Source organism: Loxodonta africana, chromosome 12 (genome assembly GCF_030014295.1).
Source record: "Loxodonta africana isolate mLoxAfr1 chromosome 12, mLoxAfr1.hap2, whole genome shotgun sequence".
Lineage (NCBI taxonomy): Eukaryota > Metazoa > Chordata > Mammalia > Proboscidea > Elephantidae > Loxodonta > Loxodonta africana.
Window position 1 is genome coordinate 22,194,341 of NC_087353.1, and position 27,750 is coordinate 22,222,090.

General features: G+C 40.7%; 1 protein-coding gene across 2 annotated transcripts; it reads right to left on the reverse strand.

Annotated features, from left to right (window-relative positions):
* Positions 1-350: 350 nt before the first annotated feature.
* E2F6 (E2F transcription factor 6) lies at positions 351-27,603 on the reverse strand. 2 transcript variants are annotated; one of them, XM_064295036.1, is made up of 7 exons: positions 27,200-27,603; positions 17,503-17,557; positions 13,708-13,924; positions 11,320-11,476; positions 9,905-10,018; positions 7,224-7,371; positions 351-6,723 (listed from the first exon to the last, which is right to left on the reverse strand). In XM_064295036.1, the coding sequence occupies exons 1-7, from the start codon at positions 27,326-27,328 to the stop codon at positions 6,701-6,703; spliced, it is 843 nt and encodes a 280-aa protein (XP_064151106.1). In that variant the 5' UTR covers positions 27,329-27,603; the 3' UTR covers positions 351-6,700. The 2 variants fall into 2 exon arrangements, with proteins under 2 accessions (XP_064151106.1, XP_064151105.1); XM_064295035.1 differs by having other exon boundaries at positions 352-6,726; positions 27,200-27,602.
* Positions 27,604-27,750: the final 147 nt, after the last annotated feature.

Below are 27,750 nucleotides of genomic sequence, written 5' to 3' on the forward strand. Positions count from 1 at the left end.
GCTGCTTGCAAGCTTTTAAGACCCCAGGCACCATGCAGCAAACTAGGAGGTAGAATAGAAGCACTAAACATGTTATTAGGCCAATTAACTGGGACGTCCTCATGACCCTAAACCTCCAAACCAAGGAACTAAATATCTTGAGATGTTTGTACATACACAGCCTCAGCAGCTTTTTTTTTTTATTTGTTGTAAGTATATTTATTACACTTTTGCCAATTCACCCTTTTACAGGTGTGCAATTTATTGACAGCAGTTATAATAATCAGCTGTGTGTCACTACTTTTAATTGATGAAACTTTTCCATCATCGTTAACCCCCCTTTTCCCCCTCCCTCCTGCCCCTGGTAACCACTAAAAAACTTCAGTCTCTACATTTCCTTTTTCTTCTCTTTTTATATAAGTGAGGTCTTACAGTATTTGTCGTGTTGTGATTGGCTCATTTCACTCAGCATAATGTCTTCAAGCTCCATCCATACTGTAGCATGTATCGAGATTTCATTTCTCTACTGAGGAATATTCCATTTTTGCTGAATTCTTATCGGCTATAACTTTTTAATTCCCAAGTTGTGCCATTTAGATCTTGTATGTTAAAGTTAGCATAAATTCACTTTATCAACAAGAATGAGATCTGGACACTGTTTTATAAAGTCAATGCCATTTGCCAGCAGTATCTTGCTTAATTAAAAGCAAGTAAATAAATCTGAATAATATCTGTAAATTCTCCACTAGATGGCAATCATTACATAAATTTGTATTAGACTCCCCTTACAATAAACCAGTTATCATTGAGTCCAGCTCATGGCGACTCCATGTGTATCAGCGTAGAACTGTACTCCACAGGGTTTTCAATTGCTGATTTACATAAGGACATCTCCAGGCCTTTCCTTCAAGGTGCCTCTGGGTGGACTTGAACCTTCAACCTTTTGTTTAGCAGGTGAGCATGTTAACTATTTGCACCACCCAGAGACTTCCTCATTCCACTAGTAGTCAACAAATGGATTCACAAGGAGTCAATTTTTATCAAGTGATCAATATTTCAACTTTCTGGTCATAGCAACTGACAGCAATTTAGAGTGTGCCAAAGCTATTTATGACACTGGTTTGGTGTGTGACTATTTTGATTGTATCATTCTTTCACCTATTGACCTATGGCTGAGATTGCTAGTTGTCCCCAAACGTATTGGTTATTCTGTAGTTTAACAAATCAACTCCACAATCTCAACGATTCGACACATATCATATATTGCATGCAAATTGGCAGAGCCTCTCTTCCATGGTCTCCAGGGATTCAGGTTGATGAGGGCTCCAGTATCTTGTAGCTTCACCATCTGAAACCTGTGGCTTTTTTGGTGGCTGAGGCAGGAAGGAGGGGATGGAGAAATGCCATGGTCTTTTCCCCATGCATCACTTCCCATTATAGCCGACTGGCTAGAACTAGTCACATGGTTTCACTAAGGTGCCCACAAGGGGAGAATCAGATATTGGTGAACACTAGGAATGTCTACCCCACCCTGTATCCTTTCCTTCTCCAATAGTAACAGAACTCCTGAATGTTATCTGGGCACATGGCTGCCCCTCCCACCCCAAATTACATTTCCAAGTCCAAGTGGGTAAGATGTGGCCAGTGGATGTCCCAGTGAAGTGTACACCTTGCAGGGCAGAGTGTACCCTTCTTCTCTTTCTTCTTCCTTCTGGCTGGCAAGTATGTAGGCATAATGGCTGGGGTTCTAGAAGCCCTCTTGTATTTTTTGTTGTTGGTGGTGGTGTTGTGGAGAATATACACAGCAAAATATCTCTTGGGGTCAAGACCTACAAACACTTCAGCTCTCAAGAAAATGAGGGATGCCCCAAAGTTCCCAGCCCTTGAGTAGAATAAGCTAGGGTAGCAGTTCTCAAACTCTTTTGTCTCTGGACTTCTTTATACTCTAAAAGTTACTGAGGACCCCAAAGAGCGTTTGTCCATCTACAGACTGTAGCAAGTGATAGTTATAGAACAGGAAATTCAAACAGAAAATTAAAAAATCATTTATTGATTCAGCAATAGTAAGTGCATTATGTATCAACATATTTTTATGAAAAATACTCTATTTTCTAAAACAAAAACAATTACATCAGGAGTGGCATTATTTTACGTTTTTGCAAATCTCTTTAATGTCTGGCCTCATAGAAGACAGATTCTTCTATCTGCTTCTGCATTCATTCTGTTGATACGTTGTTTTGGTTGAAGTACAGGAGAAAAATCTAACCCCACACAATTAAGTAGTTGGAAACAGAAAGTATTTTTAACAGCCTCTCCAGATACTTGAGGATATTCTTCCTTGATACTACACCAAGGCTTTAAAAGAAGTTTCTTAAAATTAATTGCAACCCTTCACCACTAGGCATCTCACAGCCAGCCTCCACACTGACGCTAGTGATGCTTTGGGGGCCTCTGGTCTGGGGGAGTGGACACACCGAGTTGGCCCTCTTCTCTGGCTGCAGGCTACCCCTCTTACTCCCATCCCCCAGCCCACATCATCACTCTCTTCCTCTCTTCTCTTTCCACCCCTCCTTCACATCCTTCCCTCTTTCTTCTTTCACCCTGGCTCCTTCTTCCCTTTCATTTTCTGCTCCTTTCTCTCCCTTCTCTGAGGGGATTTGTCTTCCTCCTCTTAGCCCCCACCTACTGTCCTTTAAAGGCCAGCCAGGCTAAAAGCCCTGAACATCGCTCCAGCCCCCCACCTGACCAGAGTGACAGTGAGGCCCAAGGCCAAGCAGGCTGCCAAATCTGCCTTTAGTGGTCAGAAAAGCTACAGGAGCCAAAGATAGAACCCAGGAGAAGGCACTGCCTTAATTCTCAGCAACACCTGGCATGGCTGAGCCTGGCCACTGTGAGCTGGATAACCCAATAGTTAATAGCAGAATTAAAGCACCAACTCGGAAATACTGTGGTAGAATGAATTGCTTTTAATCACTTAGGTGGTTTTCTTCTTATATTCATTTTTAATTATGATGGATAAGTGGCAGAGTCCTGAGGTTTTGAGACACAGCTTCTTTATCACTCCTGTACAAAAGAGAAACGCTGGCTCCGCCTTAAGGCCCTCCAAGGCTGCAGCAGTACTATTGATCACTTGTGCAATGCCGGGTATCCAACTTGATGCAAATCAATACATGCATCTGCTAAGCTGATACCTGCTACCTAAGAGGGGTCAAAAGAAAGAGACAAAAGGGGTCACCTTGCCTCAAGTTTAAAGCCCCCTTCTTTACAACGGCATACTCAGGGCGCGATGATGTTCATCTTCTGCTGAGATAAGGGACAATTAAGTCAGATGTGCTGTAACTTTTTAACAAAATGCAAAATTGGTACAGAGTAATAATTTTTTTCTTCCAGTGTAAATTCAGCTTAATTTTGTTGGTTGGTTTGTGTTTTGGAAAACCAGTTTTTTGAACACTATCTAAACGTAGGAGATAGAAACATGTTACTTATGATCTCTACTCTCTGACAGCATGGAATGGCAGCTGGGAAAAACAATGGCAAAATAAGAGGAAGATGAGCACCAATGCCCCGTATAGACCCTATTTGGAAATCCTGGTGACGTAGTGGTTAAGAGCTATAGCTGCTAACCAAAAGGTTGGCTGTTTGAATCCACTAGGCATTCCTTGGAAACTCTGTGGGGCAGTTCTACTGTGTCCTGTAGGGTCACTGTGAGTTGGAACTGACTTGATGGCAACAGGTTTTAGATTGTATACCTGATGGGGGTAAAGTGAAGGGAAGGGTATAGGCCAGGCCTGGTTAAGCCAGGTCCAGAATGGAGGTATGATTTCGAAAAACAGGGAAGAGGGCGACAATTCCAGGCAGAAGAATGGTAACAGCAGAGGCACAGAGAAGGCAAAGTACAACATGTGCCTCAGGCATGGGCGAATCTGCTCTGGGCTGACGGCTTGCAAAGCAAGTAGCAAGACAGTTTGGAAAGTTAGGTTGGGGCTAGCCTGGAGGCCTCATATCACAGTTTGGACTTCAGCCTAAAGGAAATATAGAAATATTCAAATTTTCTCAACAGGGCTTTGTGACATGGAAGAAAGTGGTAGTGTATATACAGACAGATAGCACAATGATGTTCAGGATAGGGTGGGGAGGATGAGCCTGGAAGATGGTTCAGGAGGTGCTTACTTTAGCAGTTCTAAAAAGCAGAGACCAAACACCTGAATGTGGAGTGACAAGGGCGGAGAAAGACTTAATTTGTCCAACACATCTACAGGCTACAAAGGACTTTTGCTTACATCATCCCATTTGACTCCCAGAACAATTGTCACATCTCACAAGTAAGAAACTGTGGCTCAGAAATGACACTTTCATCTTTGGAAATGCTTCTTTATTGGTTTCTGGGACACTACGTTCTCCTCTCATTACTCCTTCTTGGGGCTAAAGGTTTTTTTCCTCTGTGTTCCTTGTTAAATAGAGAAGTTCTCTCCTTTTGTCCTGCTCCACCCTCTTATTAGGTGGTCTCATCCACTCTCACGGTTTTAATCATAACATTTTAACTGACGGCCAAATCTACTGTGCAGAGCTCAGATCTCTGCATTGAACGGCTGACCTACTCATACATACCGCTTGCCTAAACTCTCACTCATCAAACATGTCCAAACAATTTTTACCCAAACCTTGCCGTTTCTCCTGTATCCGCTATTTTGTTAAACCATACCACCATGTAGTCAGTCCAACAGTGATCAAATAGTGGTCCCCGTAGCTTCTCTTTGGCTCAGTTCAAATAATTTTTTGCTTGTATAAAACCAAAAAAAAAAAAAAAAATTTTTTTTTTTTGGTATAAAACAAAGAATGGGGGGAAAAAGGCTTGAGGGCAACCACTGAGAGGGAGGAGCAAAATCCGCAGTCCTAGGATGGAGCAATGAGCCAGCAGAGACTGTTGGGAGAGAGGAGGTTGGTGCTGAGCTGTGGGATAAGGCTGGCAAAAGCCGCTGCAGCTCAGAGGTATGTGAGTCCTAAACTCTCGATATATACACATCTTAGCTAATTGAGGAAGCCGTGGTGGTGTAGTGGTTAAGTGCTACGCCTGCTAACCAAAAGGTCAACAGTCTGAATCCACCAGGTGCTCTGTGGAAACCCTATGGGGCAGTTCTACTCTGTCATATAGGGTCGCTATGAGTCGGAATTGACTCGATGGCAATGGGTTTAATGGATAGCTAACTTAATCACATCACAACTTAGAAAAAGCAAGCTTAAGGAAATTCCAAGAACCCAGATTTTATCAGCAGTGTTATTTTTCAGTACTTCGGTTTTTGATTCTTAAGTCTTATTATACAGTCTTGATCTCAAATTGAATCAAATCTTTCTTTGAAAGCATAAAAGGTTTAAAATGTGAATTTGATTGATGCTCACAAGAATCGTGTATGACAGACAAGCCAAGTATATTATCAGTCTAATTTTATAATTCACTCACTCACTCACTGATTTGTTCAAACATTTATTTGGCAGCATTAATGTGCCAGGCATGGTACAAGGTGCTGGAATATAACAAAGAATAAGACAAAGTCACTCAAGGAGCTCACAGTCTAATGGCAAACTACTGAGTTAATTGAGGCACAGAGAGAGGTAAATGATTACCCAGTGAGGTAGAAATGGCTAGGTACTTGGAAATGTGGGGCTGTAGTGGAGACAGGGCAGGGTACAACTTATTATAAGTAAAACCACTGACTGAAGAGCAAGGTTGCAGACTTACAGAAACATATTACAAAATCTGCTTACAAAGAGCTTTAAAATAGGTTCCAATTTTCACCACCGTTGAATTGATATCTCGCAATGAGTTAAGCCATCACCTAACAGCCTATACTTGGTCACTGAGCCTTAGAGTGTGCCATCAGTCTAATGGGATACAATAATCCTGTAGGTAGGTTGATATTAAGAAGTATCAGGCTCCAATTTTGGCACTGGAAACCATATTAAAATACTTTAATTAAATCCATGAATTTTAAATGTATAGCACATTTTTGATACTTCTACATATAGAAGTTTGAAAAAAAAAATCTTCTAACCCTCATTCAGAGGATTCTAATAAGTTATAAACACCACAGAAATTAGAGGCTTTGTCAGTTACTTTCCATATATACATTGTTTTGGCTGTACAATGGTGAAAAGCTTCACTTAGACATTTCTGATAAGTAATCTAACATTATACAGATATATACAAAGACATCACATTCAGATTCATTTGTCTATACTTATCCAATTTACAACATTTAAATGCAAATGTGAACCTGTGTAAGGCAATTTCTTTTGTGATTTATGACACACGATCTTTGAAGGAAAGGGGAGCATCCGCGACGAACCGTACATTTCAGTCCTGATCATCTGTCTCAGTGACACCCTTTGTGATGAAGTTATTTCAGTAGGCAAGGTGTCTGTCTCACGGGCAAAAAGCAGTGCATAATTATAATAAGAGTTATTTTCAAATGCTTAAACCATAATTATCCAGAAATTCAAGCAGTGAACTGCTTAAAGAGATTACTGGCCTTAATGCTACTGATGAGGAAGAAGATCCTACTGGCCGCAGTGCTGCTCCTAACTGGGCACGAGAAGTTCACAGATGATTATTGCTGAGAATCAAATCTGATGCGCCATTCTTCCACACCGGATCTTCCAAAAGAACTTAGTACACGAATTCTCAAATGCTATAGGTAGTCAGTTGCTTACTTCAAGCAGCTCTTCACTGCTGAGGAGGATTTTCTTCTGCTAAAGAGCATACAAGAGAGAAATCCTAAGTGAAAGTCTGAAAGGCAGACGAGTAACAGAACACACAAATCAACCGCTAAAAACAAAAACAAAAAAAGATCCGTGGTTACAAATCCATATTCTCATGGCTAATTAAAACAAAACATCACATGAATAAATGATCTGAAACATGTACTTGAGGGCATCTAACAGAGAATGTGGACAGCCTTCCCAAAACAGAGACCACCACCAGCTGGCACCACCACGGTACTAACTTTAATTCTAAGTTTTAACTGAGACCAAAACTAAATAAAATTTAACTATATTGTTAAATTTTTTAGAAATATTCTTACCTACAGTTAGGAATGACTTTGTAGTATTTAAAAAACATTTGTAATGTTTTTATAAACAGGAAGAGTAAAATCATTTATAAGGCTATAAACACACCCATAAAATCATATATATTTCAAAACCTATTAGCATCTCACATTGTCCAGTAACAACACTGTTATGTTTACCTTTCTCAGGGTGTTCTGGAGGCTTGCTTTTAGAGGAAGAGGTCCCTACGTCTTCAGACACTTTGTTACTTGTATTTTCCTGTTCTACTTCACATAAATAAACATCAATAGGCCCTTTGGTGCTCCTTATGTGTACTGTGATAGAGTCCTAGCAAAAGACACGCAAAACACAAAGATGAATAAGAGAATTTTCATTAGTCGTATTTTTTCACTTACTAGAACTAGAGAAGTTTTGAGAGAACTTTCTGACAATTTAAATTCAGGTATTTTCTTTCTACCATATATTTGAGAAAATCACGTATTTGGCTTTAGTCACATTGATCCACTGGTCAATTCACACAGTTAAAACAGATATTCATCAGATAGTAACATTTTCAGAGTCATAATGTGAAAAGCCTTTCTCTCTTCAAGGACTTAACTCCTTTAAGAGTCCATACTTGAGAGTCGGAAAGTCAGTGTTCTGATGACACTGAACTCCAGAGCATTCTACATTCTCAAATTGTAAGAGGGTGCTTAGACTTCAGACCACCGCAGAGGGCCTGAGCTAACTGAATGGACCATTCCTTGTCCACTTTAAATAACTCTAAGAGGAAGAGATCAAGTTAAAATACACCTCATGTCATTTAAAACACTGAGAAAAATTCAGAGTTAAGATAGTTACATAAAGGACTATTATTAACTAATTATGATTATTCACATCCTTTGCCTTCAGATTACTTCTATTTACTCAGGGTTAATTAAAATACTTTTCCCATGAGATCTCAGCAGGAAATTGGCCGTTCTGCTCTGAGAATTATGTTAAATTCTTAAGGAATGATCCCTGCTATAAATGATCCTCTGCCAGGCACTGCTATAAATGATCCTTTTCTTTTTTAATTGTGAGCTGGTTCAACTGTAGCCTAAAACCTGCTTTTCCTTTCATGCTGTGATGCCGGGGCTAGATACTGCAGACACCACTGCCCCTCACCTCCAGAGACACAGCTAGCAGAGGGTCTTGGAACCCCATTTGCTAGCCTTTCTATAGCTTCCTGGTACCAGAGAAGTAGACTAGAGAACACGTGTGCTCAGCTTCGAGGATGCCAGTTCAGGTCTGGTTGGAATAGCGTACTTTACAAAATAAATCGACGTGTCGCTCAGAACCGGCAGACTGAGGACTTGGCTGAGGACTTTACGTTCCACTAAATCTGGGGTTGACGAGCTTGAGTAAAAGGTTACAGAGTACATTATTTCTGGCTTTGTGGGCCACACTGTCTCTGTCTTAACTATTCAACTTTGCCACTGTAGCATGAAAGCAGCCACAGGCAATATCTAAACAGATGAGCATGCAACTCAGTTCCAGTAAAATTTTGTTTATAACAACAAGTTGGCCAGATTTGACCCAAGGGCCTTGGTTTGCCAAGCCCTGCACTAGATCCAGACTGCTGCCCAGCTCTCTCCCCACGTCTTCTGTAGTCAGACTCCACTGAACAGTGTACTCCCATCTACTCCTCTCGCTTACTTCTCCTAGTGCAGAGAACAGCTGGCCGAGAGGACGCATGTTCACCGACTTTTAAATGGGGCTCAAGCCATGGGGGCCATCGAAGGCTCAGAAAGATTTGGCCATTACAGTCTGAGGAAGCTCAAAGCAGGGGAAAAAATAAAAGCTCATCAATCACTATAAAATGAACTATCATGCCCTCAAATAAGGGTGTGTTGAAAGATTACTGGTTACTTATCTTAAAAATGGAGTTTAAATACCTGTGAAATGACTCATATTAAACATAAGTTTTGCTTAGGAAATGTGGAATATATATAAATCCAAATAAAAAACCAGGAAACATCACCAAGAAGTCACAACTAGGATATGACTGAAATAAAAGAAAGCTGGTATCTAATCAATTTATAATAAACTGTCAAGTAACAACATGGGGTTTCACTTGGACAATGGTCTGCTTGGAATAAAAGGAAAGGTGGACAAAGAAGTATCATTCAATATGAGGCAAGCATAACCCTATAGCAATGAAGGGGACATCACTACAAGCTCCGGTGGGTCTATCAGGCTGCCAGAAGTTGATGACTTGTCCCAAGACTGGCCACATCCCTTCGTTCTGATTCCATCCTTACCAAGCAACCTTCTGATGACAATTATCTTTCAATAGAAACTTTCCTGTAAGGGAAAGAATGTGCTAAGCAGCTGGCAGCTGATAAGAATATTTTCATTTACACAGCAATTTTATTTTAATTTTAAAACTTAGTTTTCTAGGTTATTCATTAGTCTTTTATGAGTTTGGTTAGTCGGTTAATTATCTAGGGCCTTGGCTGATACCAGATCTTACTTTTGGAACCTCAAGTCTTAGGTCAATTCTTGGTGATTCCTCTAAGAGACATTTTAACACAATGGTTAAGAACACAATCTACGAAACCAACCTATCCGAGTTTGAGTCCTGGTTCTACCACTTACTGTGTAATCCTGGCAAAATTAATCTTCTGTGTGTCAGTTTCATCTTTAAGAAGACATAATGACTACTTCATTTGTTATGTTAATCAAAACAGGCTAAAATGTGTGAAGTGCCTTCAACAGTACCAGGTACATAGCCAGTATGTAGATGTAACGGTTAAGTTACTGTGATCGCTTAAAGCACAGCCTAGGCAACTGGCTGGCTCCTGCTTTAAAACACTTGTTTAAATGCTTTGCTACCTACTTCTCTGGGAGCTGGAACATCCAGTCTGGTTTCTGCGGGAGCTTTAACTGCAATAACGATCTGTTCGTGGAAGGCTTGAATGCTATGAATATCTTGATACGTCACGTATGCTAGTGTAGAAATCAGTCAAGGATCTGCAAGCAGAGTGGTCCTTACTTGGGAGTCATTTATCTCTTACAACACATGAACGTAAGTATGATGTTAGAATACCTTTAGTTTCTTTGAGATAAAAACCTCAAAATTAAGGGAGGAAAGCAGTCAGTAAAAAACGATTTCATACACAATTCTTGTATTTCCTAAAAACAATTCTTGACGTTTTATAAATTGTTTTACAATAATTATGTCTCACAGAACTTCTTTAAACTGTATTGTTGTGATTACGATGAGAATTTCTGGAGAAAAGGATTAGGGGAATCTTAGTCCACTGGACTCAAATCCCTACCCTATTCCCTATTCATTGCTCCATCTTGCTATGAGCACCTTTGGGAAAAAAACATTCAGTTTTGATGAGAATCCCCAAAACTGGAAGAGGGGGAAAATCTGTAAAAAGCAGAAACATCTAGAAAACAAGTTTCTCAGGACTATACTGTATTCATGGGATTTCCCTCATGCCAAATTATTTTCCACCTCATTACCTGAATGCTTTTCATCTGATTTCACTGTGTTGCCTCAAATTCTCCTAATTAAGTGATTTACTGGATTTCTCTAGTATTCTCTTCTTTTTTTACTACAAAGACTTTTGAGAAGCTATGGGGATGTTAGCATTTATTTTCTTCTAATAATTATTGCGGGAACAGGAATTTTGACTGACGTACAGCGGTTCAGTAAATGTGAAGAATGGAATGGCTCAGAATTAATGGTACCCTCACAGAGGGTGCCACACGGGGACCAGAGCAGCATAGCCTAGAAGGTCAAGTACCAAAGAAAAGTCTTCCCCATCTTGTCCCACAAAGACACTGAGCTTAACAGCAGTATTGACACTCAGCGACATTAGGCTCCTGTGGACTACAATGGCAGTTTAAGTGCGTTTTGATGGCAATCCATTCTGTTTCAGAAACTTTAGTTCACAAATTAGGAAACACATGAACTTCACACAAGCCAACAAATTTCTTACTGTCTTTATATTAATCAGACTATAAAGACAGAAAAAGAAAGCTCCACTACTTTAATTTTAAACAGAAACATTAACCTTGTTACGTCACTGTACTGTGCAGGTCATCAATGCAGAATTTAACCCAAGTAATCTTCACACGAAGATGCTAAAGGCAATGGTATACTATTTGTGTACACCTGAGGCTATACTACTTTTACTTGGTCTAGTTTTGTATCTTAAATATATAAATTAAAACCCCAAGCTGACACTACTAAACTGTTTTGGAAACAGCAATAAAATATAGAAATAGAGTTAAAGGATATCTTTCATTTTCTTTGTCGTCTGTTAATTCAAACAACTGCTGAGCACAATCCTTGATTAATTCATCCAAAGCATCTTCCATTGCTGATAAGTCAGAAAGTTCCTCCTGCAGCTTCTTTTGCTGGGGTATTGCTCCAAAATCACTAAGATCAGATCCTCTTTAAAAGAAAAACGTTATTTTAAGAACCGCCATAAATAACATCTAAGACATTTAAAAAAAAAGGTAAGTTAAGGTTACTGGCACTTCTCCAAATGTTCATATTAGGTGTTTTCCACCATGACAGGAACCAGATACTTCAACCTAACTCCTGCTCTCTCTTTAGCCTAGACAGCCACTAACCTTCCTGGATATAAACTGGGTTTTGTCCCCATTTACAGTTTCTAGCCTTAGGCAGAGATTTCAATACTTTCAAAACTACATTATAACCCTGATGAAACTGTAACAGTAGAGGAAGCTAATGAAGTAGAAAGGGCATTGAGCTAAGTGTCAGTGATACCTGTCCAAGCTCCAGCCCTACCATTTACTGCATGACTTCTGACAAGCTCTCTTTTAGTGCCTTAGTTCTCACATATGAAAAACAGGCATGTGCTGGCTAAATGAGAGTTCCTCTGCTAAAAGTCCACGAGTCTATTTCTCCGTGCCGTGCATACACCACCTGGTTTTACTGGAATATAATGGCTATACATTAATCTTAAAAGATACACTCTCTTCAGTTCTTTCTTTCTACTCCAATATGAAACGACCAGAGCAACAACCGATAATCATTTTTTTCTTCAATATTTGTGGAAAATTAAAAGAGGAAAAGGTGTTAACATTTTACCTTTTGCTTGCTAGCTTTCAAATTTGATTTCGACTAGATTCAGAATACAATCTGATATAAACCTCTAACGTGCTTTGTAATGTCATTCAGTTGTTCCTGTGTGCCACAGAGTTGATTCCATCTCATAGTGACCCTACAGGACAGAGGAGAGCTGCCCCATATGGTTTCCTAGGCTGTAAATCTTTATGAGAGCAGATGGCCTGGTATTCTTCCCCGTGGAGCAGCTGGTGGGTTTGAACCACCAACCTTGCAGTGAGCGGGCCCAGCACTTAAACCACTGCGCCACAGAGTTCCTCTGTCATTCAGTAAACATGTTCTAATTAGAATTTAATCTGTATTTCTGTATACTGAAAAAAGAATTTTAAAATAACCTTCCTTAAGAATGTTATGAAGATTTCTCTAATAACTACATTAATTACTTAGAATCAATTTATGATCTTTGTTGATTTTTCATCTGCCTAAAAGGTTCTATTTGACTACTGTAAGTATAACAAGGGAAACCCTGGTGGCGTAGTGGTTAAGTGCTAAGGCTGCTAACCAAAGGGTCAGAAGTTGGAATCCACCAGGCGCTCCTTGCAAACCCTATGGGGCAGTTCTACTCTGTCCTATAGGGTCGCTGTGAGTAGCAATCGACTCGACAGCACTGGGTTTGGTTTTTTGGTTTTAAGTATAACAAGCTTTCTTGTTCTGTGTGTATATGAATCTATGTATGTACGTATATGTGTATGTGCCCACGTTTAAAAAAATCTTCTAAGGTCTTTTTTCCATGGAGTTCTTCCTAATCATGTCTAAGTCTACTGATTTTTTCTGCTCTCCAAATCATAAAATTCCCCATCTTCCTTAAAGTATACTTTACATTCATGGCAATGTGTCTCCAAGTGTGATTGACAGCCGGCCTGCACTATGAACCATCTGGGGTAGATGTCAGGAATGCAGATTCCTGCTATCTCCCAGAACTACTGAATTAGAACTCCTAGGGTGGGAGGTCTCGAGGTGCTTTTTACACTAAGATTTAAGAATCACTATTTTGGCTCCTGGAGTGATTTTCTCCTGATATCAATAATCACTGCAAGAGAGGAAATAGTCTTTTAAAATCTCCTATATAAACTCTTCAGACAGGGATTGGGCTGGACAAATGGGACAGACGATGATCCTGGTGAGGAGTGAGCTTCTTGGATCAAGTAGACACATGAGACTATGTTGGCATCTCCTGTGTGAAGGGGAGATGAGAGGGTAGAGGGGGTCAGAAGCTGGCCAAATGGACACTAAAAGAGAAAGTGGAAGGAAGGAGTGTGCTGTCTCATTATGGGGAGAGCAATTAGGAGTATGCAGCAAGGTGTTTATAAAGTTTTGTATGAGCCCAACTTAACTGTAAACTTTCACTAAAAGCACAATAAAAAATAAAAATCTATATAACCAGATGTCCCCTTCTTATGATTTTCTGCAAGAAAATTTTATAGAATCCTTTTCTAACAAGAAGTCATATGTTACTTTATACTATCAAAACATTGCCGTTATCTAGCTTGCTTTAAAGAAAAAAGGCAATGAAAAGCTAGAAACCAACTCACATCCACCGAATATGGTTCTTAGATTTCTTTTCAACTAGGTCAATTCCATCTAAGACGTTGGTGATGTCATACACTCTCCGTTTTCTTACTCCCAGCTTGGTCGCAACTTTGTTTAAGTCGAGAATACCCCCAGGAGCAGATCGGACCAGATCCATAAATTTTCGAGTTAAGTAAACCAGGGACACATCAAAACGAGGCCGCTTCACTTTTAGAGCTTCTGCAAAACAAACACATTTGTCAAATATTAAATAACACTCCTTTTTCAACTTAGTTTAAAAAATCATTTACTTCCTCTTGATCAGTACACATAAACACATAAAGAAATTCTTACACACCGACCCAGTGCTGTCGCTCCTATAAAACCGATTTCTCAAATAGGGTAAAAAAAATTTATTAGTCTATCTTAGATCTAAACAAAGGCTTTTGATTTGAATGAAGTATTTGAAATAGGCACCAGTCCCATTTCTCATTAAGTTAAATTTCTCATTTGGTCTTCCAGTTCAGGAATTCTTAAAGCAAAGGCAGAGACTTGGCTTAAAAAAAAAAAGTTTCTTTACACGTCACAGTACAACTCTGTCTGATAAAGTTTCTGAAAACACCTATTCTTCTGTAAGAACAATTATGACACAAACCTTGAGGAAAAGTGGCATATCTGTTTTTTAAATATGTGTTACCCTATGGTAAGCTGACAGATAAAAAAAAGGAAAAAAAAACCTTTAATGCCCCAACTCATCTACTATGAAGACTTTGTCTTTATAAACATACATTGGAGCCCTGGCGGTGCAGTGGTTAAGAGCTATGATTGCTAACCAAGAGGGTGACAGTTCGAATCCACCATCTGCTCCTTAGAAACCCTATGAGGCAGTTCTATTCTGCCCTACAGGGTCACATATGTAAACGTGTGTATAAATGTATATAGTCTTTTAAATAAAAACAGATCATGCCATTTTGTAACATGTTCTTTTCATTCCATACTGTGAACATCCTGACATGACAACAAATGTATTTCAACATTATTCTTAATGGCCACATAATATTCAACCAAATGGAATACTTGCTAAACTAACCCCAATGCTGGAAATTCATACTTTCTTTAACCTTTTACCATTTTGCACAATACTGTAACAAACGTCTGTGTAGCTCAATTTTTGTAAGCATGCTTGCTTCCTTTAGATGAACTATGAGACGTACAACTGCTGAGTCAAGGGTATTTTAAAGGAATTTTGATATATACGGCTAAACTGCCATCCATGTTGTGGGTTCTATCCACTTTGTGCGGTGTACGAGGGTCTCTTCAGCTCCTCGCCAAAAGTCAACATTATAATTTTTAAAAAATCTGTTCTAAGATTTTTAAACCACTATGTTTTTTTATGTTCTTAGTGTTTTGGTTTGCAGAGGAAATACTTTTTAAAAATAACTTAGTCGTCATTCCAGTGTAGGGTATACGATTTTTCTTTTTTTCTAGAAAAAAGTCAGTGTGCTTCAAAACAAAACCTCTTCCTATCTTCAGTTAGAAATGCCCTTACCCAGAACTTCTGCAATGTGACATTTAATTTAAAGACCTCTGGCAGTTACTCCAAGAACAAAAGCACATTTTTTTATAATACAAATGTCTTCCCTGTGGAGACCACTCCCATATTCAAGGTTCCCAAAACCCCAGTGCCCTTGAGCCCATTCCCGACTCACAGCGTTCCTATAGGACTGAGTAGAACTGCCCCATAGAGTTTCCAAGGAGCGCCTGGCGGATTTGAACTGCCCACCCTTTGGTTAGCATATTCAAGGTTAAACAAGAATAAATAAGGAAATTTAAAAAAAGTTTTAAATTGGAAGTAGAAGAAAGTCACAATTCTACAACAAACCTTGGAAGATTACAAAATGAGAAATTCTAACTTATAAAGTATATATTTAGTTATACTAAATTACTAACAAAACAAGGTCTTAGAAGCTCAAAATAAGTACATTCCTATTATGTTAGTCATTTTACAAAAAACATATTAATTAAACACCTGTAACATAACAACTGCTCAAGAGGATATAAAGACAATTAAAAAGGTCTTCAAATTAAAGGAGTTCCATGGTCTAGTAAGGAGCAATGAAATAAGTGCTAAGAGAGGCATCTGAAGTTACTTGAGAACATGAAATAAAACCTAACTGGAATGAGAAATCAGGAAGGCCTCCTAATGCGAGCATGCTGGGAACAGAGTATAGAAAGCTAAATAGGAAGGTGTTTTTTCTCTCACTGAGGGAAAGGAAGAGACTACAGTGAGACACAGGAAACATGTCAAAACACAAAGCAGCATTTGAGAACACGGTGTGTTCAGGGAATCCCCACGTAGCACAGCTTTAGCAACGGATGAGGAGAGGATTGCACGCAGATTGGGCTGCAAAGGTAAGCAGGAAACAACCTTGAAGGCCTTGTCCCACTGATCCATTCTCCACCGCCTTCTTCCCTCTGAAGTATGAAGTGGCTTATAAATTTTATACAAATAAGTAAAATCAAATATATGAAGAGTCGTGGCTTTCTCTACAGGTGACAGGGCTGAATGATACCATAATCCCATTTCTGTGTAAGAAAAATCACATTGGCAGCAGAAATGGAAGGGGGCAGGAAGAACCTGAAAGCCAATCTCCTACTTAGGAGGCTACCCCACTACTTCAGTCTGGGAGAGAGGGGGAACCTGAACTAAAAGAAGCAGTCTGACACAGTGGTTGGGACTCTGGGCTCGAGTCAGACAGGTCTAGGGATGAATCCTAACTCTGAGCAAGTTATATATAACCTCTCTGCCCTCAGTTGATTGGTCTAAAAAATATGAAGATTGTTGTTGGGTGCCGTCAAGTTGATTTTCGACTCACAGCAACCCCACATGACAGAGGAGAACTGCTGTAATCTTTACAGGAGCAGATCTCCAGGTCTTTCTCCCATGGAGCCTCTGGGTGGGTTTGAACTGCCAACCTTTTGGTCAGCAGCCGAGTGCTTAACCATTGTACCACCAGGGTTCTTTATAAAATATATTAATCCATACCAATATATTAAAGGGATGTTGAGATAATCCATGCAAAGTGCATAATACAGTGCCAGGCACTGCAGGAGCTCAATAAAAGTTACATATTATAAGTCAGGAGGATAGGAGAGATGAAGCAAACGCTTCAAAGGTAAAGATGACCAAACCTGGTGACCAGCTGTGGGTGAGGCTGTGGAAGTGACTGAGGAAAAATGAATCGTTAGCATTAGAATTTGTATTTGGGCATCTGTATAGATGGTATTGATGTCCACTGAGATTAGGATCACATAAGGAGGATATTAGGGGTGGAATAACTTACTGTAAAGATTCCCAGAGAGATAGGAAACTATAGCAACTGATACTCTATCTCCTTTAAGTGACACCCTCAACATTGATCCATGGCAGAGGCCAAGAAAGAAAGAGTAAAGGGAGTTAAAGGAAACCCGGGGCAGCGCATAAGACTGTTCTCACGCTTCTTGCCAAACTGCTTTCAGTTCTGCTGATAACATGTAATTTCTCTCAGAGGAATTTTGGGAAATATTCTTAAACCATAGACTGTTCTATTTTAAAATGACATACTTCCAAAGCAATGGGGGCATAAACTAGCATTTGTACGCATTATCCAGACCATAACCTCAGTAGTTTTAGCTAAAATGTCAAACTTTGCATTTCAGTGCAAGAATGATATACTTTATTTAAATTTCTCAGCAGCTCACATACATTTAGAACGAATCATTTTAATCACATAAAGTTCAAGCTACAAAACTTAAAATCTACTCAGAAGTAAACTTACTTCTCATGGACACATATTGTACGTTATCTTCTAAATTAATCCTTATTTTTGACGGCTGAAAAAAAAAAACAGACAAAAATTTAACTTAGCAATCTAAAAACAACAATCAAACGGATACCATTCTACTGGAGAGGATAAACGGGTTTTTGCTTTTGTTTTTCTCCCACTCTCTGGTAGTAACTTGGGTGTGAGAGAAGCAGTCATTCTTCCAAACTGTGTCTACTCTAACGGTAATCACATCTGACAATGCTCATAGATTTAAATTTCCCAAATGGCTAAAGAATAGACAATCGGAACATCTCCAAAATAAAGCACGGGCTTCCATAAATATAGAAGTAGTAGCTGAAGGAGAGAAAGAGAGTGAAGAGAAAATACGAACACGAGAATTTATTACTGTTTGTCCACCATCAGGCACTGAGGATAAAAAGGAATACAAAATGATTAAGACACTGACACTGGAAAGCTCGATGGAGGTGAAAGATACGTCTGAAATAACAAATGCTCATTTCTTGCTGTTTCAGCATAAATGGCTCCAAAATTTTCTTCTCATAAGCTTTTATATGCAGCCATACGTTCCCATTCTAATTAATGTAAAACACAACAGCATTTCTAATAATGGAAAATAATGCATATTTTGGATAACTAGAAACTTTGATATTAAACTAACAAAAAAGTTTCCCAAATTCTTAAAACAACCAGGACATTTGTAGTAGCTCCATTATCAAGGTTCACCATTTTCCTGGCTATTTAGAGGCTATGAAAGTTTGCATAAACTGGAGGTAACACTTGTAGTACACTTAGAAATCATTTTTTACAAAATAATACGTAATATAAAACCTTAAGATGAAACAGTGTAAACAGAAACCCATGTTAATGTCATGCTTAGAATGAAGAGTATATAATGGGAGAGCCTGATGTCACATGCCTCCAGACAGGCTATGATCAGGTTCAACTCTTGTCTAAGGGAAAAACATTAGCCCATACGGCAAAGCTGGGATAAGTGAATTCCACAGGTACGATCAGAGAAGAATAAGAACCAACAAGAGTACTAGAGGTGTGCTCAGAGAGGACAATCACAGAAGGATTCACAGGGAAGGTGACCCCTATTTGAGCCTTGAAGGAGAACCTAGACTGTGCCTGGATAATGTGTGGGGAGGGAAGAGAAAAATAGGTTTTCCTGGCACGGGAAATGAATGAACAAAAGGCATGGAGATATAAGTTGCCGGGCACATTTGGGAACACACCTGTGTGTCCCGTGTGACGTGACCTCTTCTGAAGCTGGAAGGGTATGCTAACACTGCACTCAACATGGAGGACCACAAAAGTCAGGTTAAGGAGTCTGGACTTTATTTCCTTAAAAACCAGTGGAGAATCACCAAAGATTTCTGAACAAGAACATGACAGACTCAAGTTCATGGTTTAGAACTCAGTATGGTAACAATGTAGCAAAAGGACTGGGGGCATGGGGAAGCCTGAAGGCAAACTGATAAACAAGCTCTTTGTTTATCAGTGTTGTAAATTCTTGGTACAATGATTTCCTTATCGAGTATGACAAGATGACAGCATCTACTGGCAAGTTAACTTGATCTGGAGTAACTCCACCGAAACAGAATTCTACTGTAAAACCAATTTAGCTTTTAGAATTTAAATTTAAAAGCAGACCCGCTAGGGTATGAAAACTAGAGCTGGGAATGCCTGTTTAGGCGGATGAGACTATGTCTGGCTAACTCTCGCCAGCAGTGCTTACAACAGTTGAGTTGCAACACGATATTCAACAGCAAAACATGTGAAGCATTCCTTCTAAGTCAAACGCAAAGTATGGCTGCTGTCCATGCCATTTTTACATTTAACTCTTCTGTGAGACAGAGTCTAACTAAAATCTTCCCACATAACGAATCTATTGTAGCTAGATTCTTAAATGAAAAAAAGTTCTATCCTCATAACATCTGAAACATCTCTTACTATACCCTAAGTTGCTAAATATATCAAAACAAAACAAAATTCGCTGCTGTTGAGTCGATTCTGACTTATAGCGACCCTATAGAACAGAGCAATACTGCCCCATAGGGTTTCCAGGATGCGGCTGATGGATTCCAACTGCCGATCTTTTGGCTAGCAGGCAAGCTCTTAACCACTGTGCCACCAGCACTCTGCAAATATATTAAGGCCTGTTTTAGAAGTATTCCGTTCAGCCCATTGATGTGTTGCTTATGCATACGTAGCATACTGCTTTAATTACTGTAGCATTAGAATAAATTTTATGACAGTTGTTAGCGCAGTCCTGAAATTGTAGGCAGAAGTGGTTAACACAGCACAGTTCACAGGTGCCTTGCTGCAGAGAAGCTTCTGTTCTTACAGTGGCAGGGCCAGGCCCTACATGTACAATACAACCAACCTGTTGCTGCTGAGTTCATTTCAACTCATAGTGACCCCATGTGTGTCAGAGTAGAACTGTGCTCCACAGGGTTTTCAATGGCTGATTTTTCAAAAGTAGATCGCCAGGCCTTTCTTCTGTGGTGCCTCTAGGTGGACTCAAACCCCCAGCCTTTCAGTTAGCAGCCAAGTGCGTTAACCATTTGCACCACTCAGGGACTCCGTACAATGTAACCGTTTCCAAATCCAACACCTCTATCTGCTACCCAAACATTCTAGAAGAGTACTTTTCTGCTCTACATACTACCCCTGACTCTTACCTCCTTATCTAAACTACTGTCATTCACAGGTTGGCACAGGGCTAATACCTGAATCACACACTGGGTATACTGATAACTGTGTGGAAACCAAACCCCAAAAACATTCATTCATTGTTTTTTCTTTGAATATGAAGCAGTATCACTTTATCTTGGAGGAATCACAACAGTATCGCCGTCACCTCTTAGGGCCAGGCATCCCAATATATATAAATAACACAGGTCCCCAATTCCGGAGTCTTCCAAAACTCCCATAGCACTGACACAGTCATCTCCGTTATTTTCAAAACGGTTCTTGGCTTAAGGCTGGGTCCAGGACTACCAACTACATGACATCTTAGTTGCTGGGACACCCCATCTTTATCTGTAACCTAACATAGCGATAGCACTTTCCTGCTCATTTCTAAGCTAACGTGAAGATTAAATGAAAAATTTTATAAATTCTGAAATACTATGCAAACACAAGAGGCTATCAGTATTGTTTTCCTTTTTGAAGCAGAACAGTGCCCAGCACACACGGGGCACCTGGTAAACGTATGTTAAAATAATGTATAGAGACTGAAATAGTGCCTTGTCATAGGTGGCTTCAACTGATAAACGACCTAGAAATTATGAAACAATGAGTATTTTACAGACATAAGAACAGAGAGCAAAGACTTCCTCTTGGGTACACAATTAGTAACAATCACTGAAAAGAATACGAGTCCTCATTTTCTGCTTCCTAATACAGTATTATCTGGATGGGTTCAACCTGACACTCAATTCTGGCAAGCCTTCACATCTACTCTAACTTTGATGAGCTGTGCATTAAACAGGTAGGCTAGGCACTTTTCTGGAAGTAGACAGAAGCGTCTATCTTATCCTTTTGCAGTGGCCTTAAAAATAGAATGTTTCCTCAGCCACAAGTTAGCTCTTAAAAAAAAAGGAAATGAAATGCCATCCTGCACTTGGCTTCAAGTCATTCAGGCGCTTCAGATCAGAGTAGTTATTCTGCCCATGGTGGGAGACTGCCTAGGCTCTGCACTCTTACATAGATGAGGAAACCGAGACATGAAATGGTATGGAAAGAGGGTCGCACTGAATGCTAAGGAACTGAGGTCCCTCCCAATGGGAGACTGACCATGTGAGCTCTTTTCAGGAACACCCATTTTCTTTATAACTTTTTATTTTGAAATAATTTTAGCCTTAAAAAAAAGTTGCTAAAATAGTTAAAAAAAACTCCCACACACCCTTCACCCAAATCCTCCAAATTTTATTAACATTTTACTATGTTTACTTTATTATTTCTTCTTCTACACATACTTTTTTTTCTCTTCCTGAACCATTTGAGAATAAGCTGCAGTGTGTATTTCTTAAATACTTTAGTGTGTATTTCAAGGTCATTCTCTCACACAGCCACAATACAATAATCAAACTCTGTTCAAGCCTGAATAACCTTCAACAGACTGGTAGTAAAAATCTAGACTTTGAGGGCACTGCCAGTGATGGTTCAAAAGGAAAGGAGGAATGTTTTATCAGAAACTAGAAGGGAGATCCTTGTTATATAGTGGCAGAGTGTTTAGCAAGACCTTAGATCAAGGATTGTGCCCCTGAGTTCTAGTCAGTCACACAAAAATCCCTTTAAACAGATTAAGAACGGGCATCTCAGATCATCTCAAACAACAGGGCCTCGAATAGACTTAAGGACATTGTCCTTAGCTGTCCCACCAGGAGCCCAAGGTAGAGAAGGATTTATCTTGATGAAATTTGCAGGTGGGAGTTTTGTCTAATGAGTGAACAACAATGAGAATAACCGGAGACCTACAGTGGTTTTTAGAGAACTGCATCAGCAAAAACACTGACAGCTTGGACTGGAAGAGACAGAGACAATTCAAATGGAAAAAGAAGCTGTTGAACAACCAAAATTCTGCTGGCAGAAAGCAGGCTGAAAAAACTACTCAGCTGCAAATAGGTACTACTTTTCATGAAAAAGAAAGGAAGACTCACAGTGTGGAACCAAGAGCCCAGAGGGTAGAACAAAGAGCCACGGAAAATTATTCCCAGACCTTGAGACTTAAGAAACTTCCAACATTTGTCTTGCTAGACTTAAGAACTATTATAGACTAGTTACTCCTTTGTGACTCCCATTTTCCTCCTTTGTAAACAGGAATGTCTACTGCAGTTACTCTGAGTCTATCCCACCATTGTATGCTGTATGTGAGGGTCAGATAACTTACCTTCTTAGTTTCACAGGTCTAAAGATTCAGAGGATCTATGCCTGGGAAGCTTTTCTTAAAAAACACCTAGGGGCCGCAACCACACCTAGACCTAACTGAGATGAGACTCTAGACTTTAAGCCAATGCTGCAATGGAATGAATGTTTTCTAGGACCTTCAGAGGGAGTGAGTATATTTTACATGTGGGAGTAACATGAATCATCGGGATCAGGGAATGGAATGTAGTAGGTAGCCTTTTAGATGGCCTCTGATCCCTGCCTCCTGGTATTTATGGTCTTGTGTAATCTCCCTTCCTTGGGTGTGGACTGGATTTAGGGATTCACTTTTAATGAACAGGACACGCCAAAAGTGATGGGATGTCACTTGAGATTAGGTTTGGCTCCCACGTTGCTTGTGCTCTCTTGCTTGCTCTGAAGGAAGCCAGCTGCCATATTGTGAGCTCCCCTATAGAAAGGCACTAGTGGCAAGAAACTGAGGAAGGCCTTGGCTAACAGTCAGCCCTTGTTCGACATCCCTCAAGGAACTGAATCCTGCCTTCAGATGAGATTGACAGCCTCAAGGCAACCTCCTGAGAGACCCTGAGCACCCACTTAAGATACAGCTAAATTCCTGACCCACAGAAGCTGTGAGGTGATAAATGCTTGTTGTTTTAAGCCAACAATTGCGGAGTAATTCGTTATATAGCAATAGATAACCAATACACCAATCTTCAGACTTTATTCAAACTTGCCAATTGTTTTGTTAATGTCCTTTCTGGCAAAAAAAAAAAAAAAAAAAGCCCAGTCCAGGATCAAACATTGCATTTGACTGTCATTTCTCTTGAGTTTCCTTTAATGTGGAGCAGTTACTTAATCTTTAGCTTTCATGACTGACATCTTTGAAGGGTACAGACTGCTTATTTTACAGACTATCCCTCATTAAAAAAAAACAAAACAAAAAAAAACCGTTGGGTTTGTCTAAAGTTTCTTCCTTATTAGATTCAAGTTATGTATTTTTGGCAGGAATACCACAAAAGTGATGTGTCCTTCTCAGTCCATCATCTCAGTAGAGACATTTTGCTTATTTCTCCCATTACTAGTGATGTCAGTTTTGATCACTTAGCTTAGGTGATCTGTCAGATTTCTCCACTGTAAAGTTAGTATTTTCCCCTTCATAATAGTATCTGTGGGGAGATACGCAAGTATCCTGTTTCTCATAGTTCTGCCCACTCATACTGGCTTCCACTGATAAACCCTGACTGAAACAATTACTATGGTGGTTGCCAAATGGTTATTTTCTATTTCACCATTCCTTTTACACTTACTAATTGGCATCCTACTGTAAGGAAGACTTTCCGCTTCTAATTTATTTATTCACTTCAGTGTGGACTCATGGATTCCTATTTTATCCTGTGGGCTAAATTCTGTTATTTTGATACTCCAATTGTCCCAGATTAGGCCAATGGAAACCCTTTCCAAGTAGCTCCCATGAAAGACACTTATCTACTTTCTCCAGCATCTCCCAAATGGTGATCCTCAGAGGAACATTCCCTCAAATTTCTATGAGTAAACCCACCCAGATGCCAGCATAGATGCTGCTGCTTCTAGTTCTGGCAACCCACCACTGTGGGGGCACTGTCAACGTTTCCAGTCTTTTTAAGGAAATCTTTTACTTAGAAGTTGTTTTTGTTGCTACTTGCTATCAAGTTATTACAACTCATGGTGATACCATGTGTGCAGAGTAGAACTGCCCCACAGTGTTTTCAAGGCTATGAACTTTTGGAAGCAGAACATCAGGCCTGTCTTTCCAGATGTCTGCTGGGTGGGTTCAAACTGTCAACCTTTTGGCTAGCAACTGAGCACTTAACTGTTTACGCCACCCAGAGACTCCTTACTGAGAGATCCCTCTCAAGTAACTTCCCTGAGGAGCTGCCATGGGAGAGTAGTTAAACCTTAAGACTGGATTGGCTAATAAACTTTCCGTTTTAATTCTCAAGTTATTTCTGTCCCTCATTTGTTCAGGTTTATTATCTAGCCTGTTTGTATGTTAGGTGGAAAATGAATGGAGAAGGCATAAGCCTCTAAGTTGAAAACCACTAAGTATGATCTCAGTGCTTCCCTAGGAACCAATGGCTCTTAATGGATGAATTGGTTTATTCTCTCAAGTTCCAAACTGGGATTTCACTACTGCTCCAAATCACACATCTAAAGGCCTTATTCTTCTATTCTGAGATCTCAGAGGCTAGCACCCTGTCCCTTGTCCCTATTACTTCTGGCCGAAGCCTGAAATGACCTCAGACGCTTCTTCCAAGGTAGAATAAGAGAATAAAAGATGAATCTCAGGGACTAAAATATGAAGTGATGCCTCCAAATTGGTTATACATTTCTCTTCACAAATGCCTCTTTCCCAATTCTCTGTTCTGGGTGGTAACATTCCTTCGAGAGCTTTTTGGAAACGCACCTTTCTCTGAGGTGACTGCGCTCTCCTCACTTACTCAGGCAACACCAAACACTAAAAAACCCTACAGGACAGAACAGAACTGCCCTATAGGGTTTCCAAGGAGCGGCTGGTGGAGTCGAACTGCTGACCTTTTGGTTAGCAGCCGAGCTCTTAACCACTGTGAAACCAGGGCTCCACCAAACACTCAGCAGTATACATAATCATCTCAGACAAAGAAAACAGCACATGTGATGACCTGGGGGTTAAGAAAGGATATGGAAAACTTTAGTGACTATAAGCAGTTCAGGATGGCTGAAAAGATAAACCCAGGAGCCACATTTCATTAAGGAGATTCTATTCTATTCTGAGAGCACTACGCAATCATGACAGATTCTTTAAACAAAATGACATGATCAGAAATATACTTTACAAAGATCATTATGGTTACTACGTGGAGAACATATGAGAAAGTGGGAGGCATGACTGGAAACAGGAAAACACTGCAATAATCTAAAAAAATAGGTAATGGTTAGAAGTGGTGAGTATTGCTGGTTAATTTTAATTGGATTGGGAGGATGAAGGGGGTCAGTTTGGAGATGGGAGACGGTAAGGATGATGCCTAAGATACTGGCTTGGGCAATACGGTGGGTGTGGTACTATTTACCAAGATAGAAGGTAAGCAAAAGCCCTGAAAAACACCAACATTTAATGAATGGGAAGGGGAAGATGAGTTTGCAAAGGAGCACAATGGAAGCCAGACAGGTAGATGGAGCACCAAGAATATGCGGTGTCAGAGAAGCTCAGTGGAGAGACTTTGGAACAAGAGAGAGTAGTTAATTGTGTGAAAGTTACAGGAGACGAGTGAAACATCTAATCAGAGTTAACAAGATGGATGATGAACTTGGTTCCAACCCTTCAGAGGTGTGGGCAGGGCAGAAGTCCCAGAGCAGTGGGTTGAAGAGTTAATGAGAGGTGGGGAAGCGGACAAAGTGAGTGCAAACAACTATTTTAAGAAGCTTGTCTGTGAAGGGGAAGACATACAGCAGATGGAAGGGGATATAAAATTAAGGGACAGTCTTTTAAGACAAGGATCAGTTAAGTAGTCAAGAATTTATCATCTGGAGTCAGATATTCTGAGGTTAAATCATGGCTCATTAGCTATCTTACCAGCTATCTAACCATGGGCAGATCACCTAACATCTCCAAATCTGTTTCGGCAACCATAAAACAAGAATAAGGAACCCTGGTGAAGCTGTGGTCAATAGCTGGCTGCTAACCAAAAGGTTAGCAGTCCGAATCCACCAGCTGATCCTTGGAAACCCTATGGGGCAGTTCTACTTTGTCCCATGAAAAAAAAAAATTTTTTTTTCAGTTCTACTTTGTCCCATAGAGCCGCTATAAGTCGGAATCAACTAGATATATCGCAGTAGGTCTGGTAACACACACGTTTAAGTGCTCGGCTGCTAAGCAAAAGGTTGGCTGTTAGAACCTACCCATCGGCTCCACGGGAGAAAAGACCTGGCGATCTGTTTCTGTAAAGATTACAGCTTGGGAAACCCTATGGGGCAGTTCTACTCTGCCCTATCGGGTCACTGTGAGTCTGAAAGAACTCCACAGCACACACCACTACAGAAAAAAAAGAATAATACTGTAACAGTGCCTATCTCTTAGGATTGCTGTGAGCAATTAAATGAGATAATATTCATAAACCATTTGACATGAAAACCGGGCATCTGACTGTTCAGTAATTGTTTAGCTATCACAAGTTACAGAAAGAAGCCAGCAGAGAAACTGAAAATATCGACCGAAATAGAAAATGACGGGTCCATCAATGTGCCCTGAGAACCCCAGAGAATAGAATTTCCAGTCTAGAACAAGAATAGACGAAATAAGGCTTCTGCAGAGAGGGAGCCAAATCTCCCTTCTGCTTTCTCTGTGAAACAGGACAGAAGCTAATTTACTGAATGGAGAGCTGTAGGGTGGGAAATGTGAGATGTGGACAAGGATTTAAACCTCTGCATTTAAGCGGGAGAATGCGAGAAGACGCTGAAGAGAAAAACAAATCTGCAGAGATGTACTGAACGGCCAGTTTAGGTAGACAAGCATGCATTTACCGTGCGAGGCTGAGCAGTTTTCTCTAAAAGTGCTCTGGAGCCCCGAGGGAAGAGCCAAAAAAGGTGACAACACATGTAGGAGCAAATAAGCCAGTCTGGTTCACAGTCCGTGATGGGCAGTGGGAGAGCCGGGAAGACGGAGGGGAAGCCGCGGTCCCAGCCCTGGGGGAGCTCATAATACAGACGACGGCCAGCCCGGCTCTCCTCCCAGAGAGGGCCCGGTGCCCGAGACCCTCCACCCCACGGTCCCGTGGCTTACCAAAAGGCCCTCCACGTTAATCGGGTCTCGGCAGCGGCGGCGAATGGTCTCCTCCGCCGGGTTCACGAGGAGGCTGGGCAATTTCCTCGGTGCCCGCTGCTGACTCATGCTGCCGAGCCGAGCAGCCATTCGCCCCTCGCACCCTGCGCACTCTCCCGCCTTCTCCCGCTCTGATCGAGCTACGCCTCCAACACACGGCTTTCCGGGGGCTCAGCGCGAACCAGATCCTGCGACTCCTCCGAGGCGCCGCCTGTCTAGGCCGCCCTACACACAGGAGCGTCACTACCCCCACGAACTTCAGCGTCGCTAACACAGAAGGGAGGAAAGGAAGGTGACCCACTACTGTTCAAGATGTCAGGCCCGCCATGTTCCCGCATGCGCGGTGCGCCGCCCCCTTTGCGCATGTCTGCCTCTGCCGCTGCCGCTGCCGCTGCCGCTGCCGCTGCCGCTGCCGCTGCCGCTGCCGCTGCCGCTGCGCTCCCACGCACTTATCTATTCCCAGCGGCGGGCTGGCCGGAGCGCGGGAAACCCCGGACGGCGGATCCTTCGGA